At 38.5% G+C, this 4,558-nt stretch overlaps 1 protein-coding gene across 1 annotated transcript; it reads left to right on the forward strand.

Annotated features, from left to right (window-relative positions):
• Positions 1-690: 690 nt before the first annotated feature.
• LOC131166739 (uncharacterized) lies at positions 691-1,284 on the forward strand. The gene has a single exon (XM_058125314.1). It carries the CDS (start codon positions 691-693, stop codon positions 1,282-1,284), a length of 594 nt encoding a protein of 197 aa, XP_057981297.1.
• Positions 1,285-4,558: the final 3,274 nt, after the last annotated feature.

Consider the following 4,558-nt stretch of genomic DNA (forward strand, 5'->3'; position numbering starts at 1 on the left):
TATAGAGTATTCGATTACACTATTTTATGGGTTTATATTTATGTTTATAGAACTCTGGTATTATAATTGAGGTTGTTTAATTAGTTCTATCGCGTGAATGGTATCAGAGACGTGTGATTGGTCTCATAACACCATGGGCCCCACTTGGCAGATTTGGGGCATTACAAGTGGTCTCATAGCTTTAGGTTATAGATTCTATAGACTTTAGGAGGATTAATACCAGAGTATAGGTTTGAGTTGGATAAGGGTAGGAATGGGTAGATCAGGGTATTGATAAGAATTTGAGTTTTGTTTGGTAGCATGGAGGCAGAAATCCTTTGACATAATTTTGTGATTTTCTAAATCAGTGGACGGTTTTAGAAAACCACAATAAATCCATCGACAATGATGTTTCCAAGTAGAGAGTCTGAAACTTGGAATTAGAATTTGAAGGCTAATATGATTGTGAATAATTGGATATTGGATGTTTAATTGAGGATTTGGATATTAAGTTGGTTTCCTGTTTTATGATTATGTCAGTTATATTAAGATGTAAAAATTTTAAACTTGTCTTTGTTATATATATTCAGGATGGATCTGAGAGGTAAAGGCATGGATGATGGAGGAGGAAATGAGTTGGGAGCTTCCAACGGAGATGAGATTGAAACCTCCCAACTATTGCGAGGTATGGCTCGTTAGGTCAGGGAAGAGATGAGACGAGATTTTGGGGGATCAAGCTACCCATCAATGAACCAGGGTTGTACAATTGATCAATTTACCCACTTAAAACCCTCTACTTTTGAGGGCGGCACTGACCTGATCAAAGCTGAGACTTGGATGCAAGAGATGGAGAAGATATTAGTAGTGCTGAATTGCACTGAGGAGCAGAAGGTTCTTTTCGCCACCTTCAAGCTGACTAGAGAAGCTAAACAATGGTGGCATGCAGTGAAGCTGTTGGAAGAGCAGCAAGCAGTACCTATAGTGATGACCTGGGGTCATTTCAAACAGGTCTTCTACGATCGATATTTTCCCGCCACCACCAGGAATGTGAAGGCGGACAAATTTTTCAACTTGACTCAAGGGTGCCTCACAGTTCAGCAGTATGCTGCTAGGTTCCTGGAACTTTCCTTCTTTGTACCTTTTATGGTTTCATATGAATATCAAAAGGCGAGATGGTTTGAGAGGGGCCTAAATCATAGAATTCATGAGCATATGGTGTGTTTGCAGATACAGGACTTCACAGAATTGGTGGATAAAGCCACCGTTGTAGAGCCAAGTCTGCAGAAAGGTGCAGAGGTATCATAACGGAGGAAGAGACCTATGTCTCCCAGCCCTCATGCAAATGTCATATAGGGGTCTTAGAGGGGAGATAGAGATATTGCAGGTCAAAGGCCAGAAAGGAATGATTGAGGACGACAAGGTGATTCGTCATGCCTTTACTGTTCTAGATGCAATCAAAGGCATTGGGGAGAATGTCGGGGTAGGGGTGTCGTGTGCTATAGATGTGGCAAGTATGGCCATATAGACCTGTAGTGTCGGTAATTGCTGAACAATGTACCTGCTCCAGATCCAAATCAGAGGAACAACCCAGTGCCTCGTGGCGGTGATGGCTCGACACGTGTTTATACACTGGGTACGGCAAAGGGAGACAATACTAAAGGCGCGGGTAAACTGTTTACGTTTGCATAAGTAATCATCTTGTTTAACTTTGAGTGATTTGATGCTGCATATGTCAGAATTAATTAAAATGTATGAAATGAATTTCAAGGACGAAATTCTTTTAAGAAAAGGAGAATGTAATAACCCAAACTCAGAAAAATAAAAGAAAATAAATAAAAGGTAAAAGGGGGAAAATAAAAGAAAGGGGAAAAGAAATTTAAAAAGGGTTATCAATCAGGGGCTTGTCGACGAACATCCTTCTAGGTTTCGTCGACGAGTACACGTGCCTTGTCGACGAGGAATTATCGAGAGCAAGGGAAATTCAAGTTTTTAAACGCTTCGTCAATGAACATTTTGACCTTCTCGACGAATGTTCTTCTTGGCTTCGTCGACGAACCCACATATCTTGTTGACGAACGCCTAGTTATAAATAGGCCTTGGATATTCTTTTATGTGAATTTCTCTCTCCTCTCATTTTCTCTCTCTGGGTTTAGTTTTTCCTATTGATTTTCTTCGAATTCGGCCTGGATTTAGCCCGATCCGACGATTAGAAACTACCACGAGGTTCCTGAGAAGATTATTTGCAACATAGGCGGAGCAGATTTTCAGTTTGGAGTACTTGGACACTACTCCAAAATCAGGGTAAGTAAGGTATTTTAATATTAAATTAAGTATTGGGAGTGTGCGGGTCTAGGAGGTGATAAATGTTAAATATCCTAGGGTTAAACTAATTAAGTTAAGATTTTTGAAATACAGGGTCTCGTTTCCTATTCGATTTTATGCAGAATTCCGAGGAGCAGGTAAGAAGAAAACGTTATAACAGCTTTTATTAGTTTTAAACCGGTTAAATTCAAGTATACAAATTTATATATTTTATATGAAATTTTCTGAACAGTTTAGGCATTTAGATCAAAAAATGTTTTTGATTATATTTCATATTTGGGAAAAACCATGGTATGAAAATAACTTTCATAATTAATGGTTGGGAATACTACTTGATTATAATCATTGTACGCTTGTGTCTACTGTTTGGGTTGTAAATTCTGCTTGGTTATGAATATTGCTCAGTTGTGATTATTGTTTGATTGTGAATACTGTGGTGAATGTGTTGATGTGACTAGATGATGGGTTACGTAATGGATGTGTATTGTTTTATGGTTCATGTAAATTGCGATATAGCATTGGCAATGGTATGAGGAGATCTTTATATGGGCGTTTATATTAAGGGGGTAAAACATTGGTAGTGGAATAAGGAGTTTGTTTTAGCGATTTACTATGAACGAGGTTGTTTGTGTGGATTTGTAACCTGTGTGATTGGGAAGGTTGTATAGTAACCTGTGTGGTTGTGAGTCCTATGTGGACGTTATTCCTATGTGGATGTGAATCCTGTGTGGACTGTATTACCTGTATGGATATGGACCCTATATGGGTGTGATTAAAGTATGTATGTATACTGAGTGGATTGGTTGTGGTATGTGTATATACATGGATCTTTGTGAAATAATTAGCATTGGATGCGTGTAACTTTAATTACATAAGTATTTATGGTAAAGTAGAATTCTCCACCGAGGGCTTGCTGAGAAAGGCGAGTGCCCTGGTAATTTTATGTGGGTATTAGAGCAGAGGGAAACTACCTATATAGACGGATAATCTTCCCTATTCTCGGAAACTTTACCTGGATACATAACCCGAGGGCTTACTAAGTAAGGTGAATGCCCTAACATTAGTGTTACAACAGAGGGAAGCTACTTGTATGGGTGGGTAAACTTCCTTATTCTCAGGAATTATCACTAAAAATAATTGTGTATATATGTATGGTATAAGATGTCAGTGATGTTATTAATGATGTGATTTCTCAGCTGCTAAGATATTAAATAACATATGAATACTTTTTAATGTATTAAACACTCTGCCACACAAGGTTTATAGTTTTTTCTTCCTTACTGAAAGGTGTCTCACCCCGGCGATTTATTAATAACTTTAGGTCCTTCAGGTGATCGAGCTTAGAAAGCTTTGGGGCGGAGTTTAGTTTTGTGAGTGCTTAAAGGAACAGATATATGTTAAGTGTTATGTTTAATTTCTTTCCTGCATATGTAATATGGAGAATTTGGTTACACTACTTTATAGGTTTGTATATATTTTTATAGAATTTTGGTATTATATTTAAGGTTGTTTAATTAGTTTTACTGCGTGAATGGTATCAGAGACATGTCATTGGTCTCATAACACCCTGGGCCCCACTTGGCGGGTTTGGGGTGTTACAATAGACATATGTATTTCATGGGATTATCACGAAGGGTCTTGGTGTATTTCATGTAGTGGCTAAGGTGGAGAACCAAACCGAGAGAGAGATTCTGAAGTCAAACATTGGGGTTGAGTATGCTGGTTTTGTTTTAGAAGTTTTGTGAGCAAGGCAGGATATATCCAGGGCTTGCAGAGTTCTTCTTGGTGAAGTCAGTGAGTATGGCACCTTTCTCGTGTGACTAATCGCCAAATGTATCATTTGTGAGCAGGGTAGGATATATGTCGGTCTTTTTGGTTTGGCCAACCGAGTCGTTTTTGAACTACAAGTTCAGTCGCCCGAGGACAGAAGAAAAGTTAAGTTCCACGGTTTGGTCAACTGAGAAAGATATGTTCATTTTATGGTCGGTTGCCCGAGGCATGGTCAACAAGTTGACCTTTGGCTTACAGTATGTTCGGTCAACCGAGGTATTTATAACTTAAATGAGTCTGTCGACCGGGGCTATTAAATTAATCAAAAAATCCAACGTCAGTCGACCTAAGTCTTTGCAAAGCCTATTTTTGACCTTAAGTTAGTTTAAAAACATTTGTATGAGTTTAGCTTTTAAGAAAAAGATTTTTTGAGTTTAGGTTAGGTTTCCAAAGATCAGGTTTGGATCCCTACGGTTAGATTATGGTC

This window comes from Malania oleifera, chromosome 10, assembly GCF_029873635.1.
Source record: "Malania oleifera isolate guangnan ecotype guangnan chromosome 10, ASM2987363v1, whole genome shotgun sequence".
Classification (NCBI taxonomy): domain Eukaryota; kingdom Viridiplantae; phylum Streptophyta; class Magnoliopsida; order Santalales; family Ximeniaceae; genus Malania; species Malania oleifera.

Bases quoted from the DNA above. Each gene is read 5' to 3' on its own strand.
- LOC131166739 (XM_058125314.1), top strand. From the start codon at position 691: ATGAGACGAGATTTTGGGGGATCAAGCTACCCATCAATGAACCAGGGT.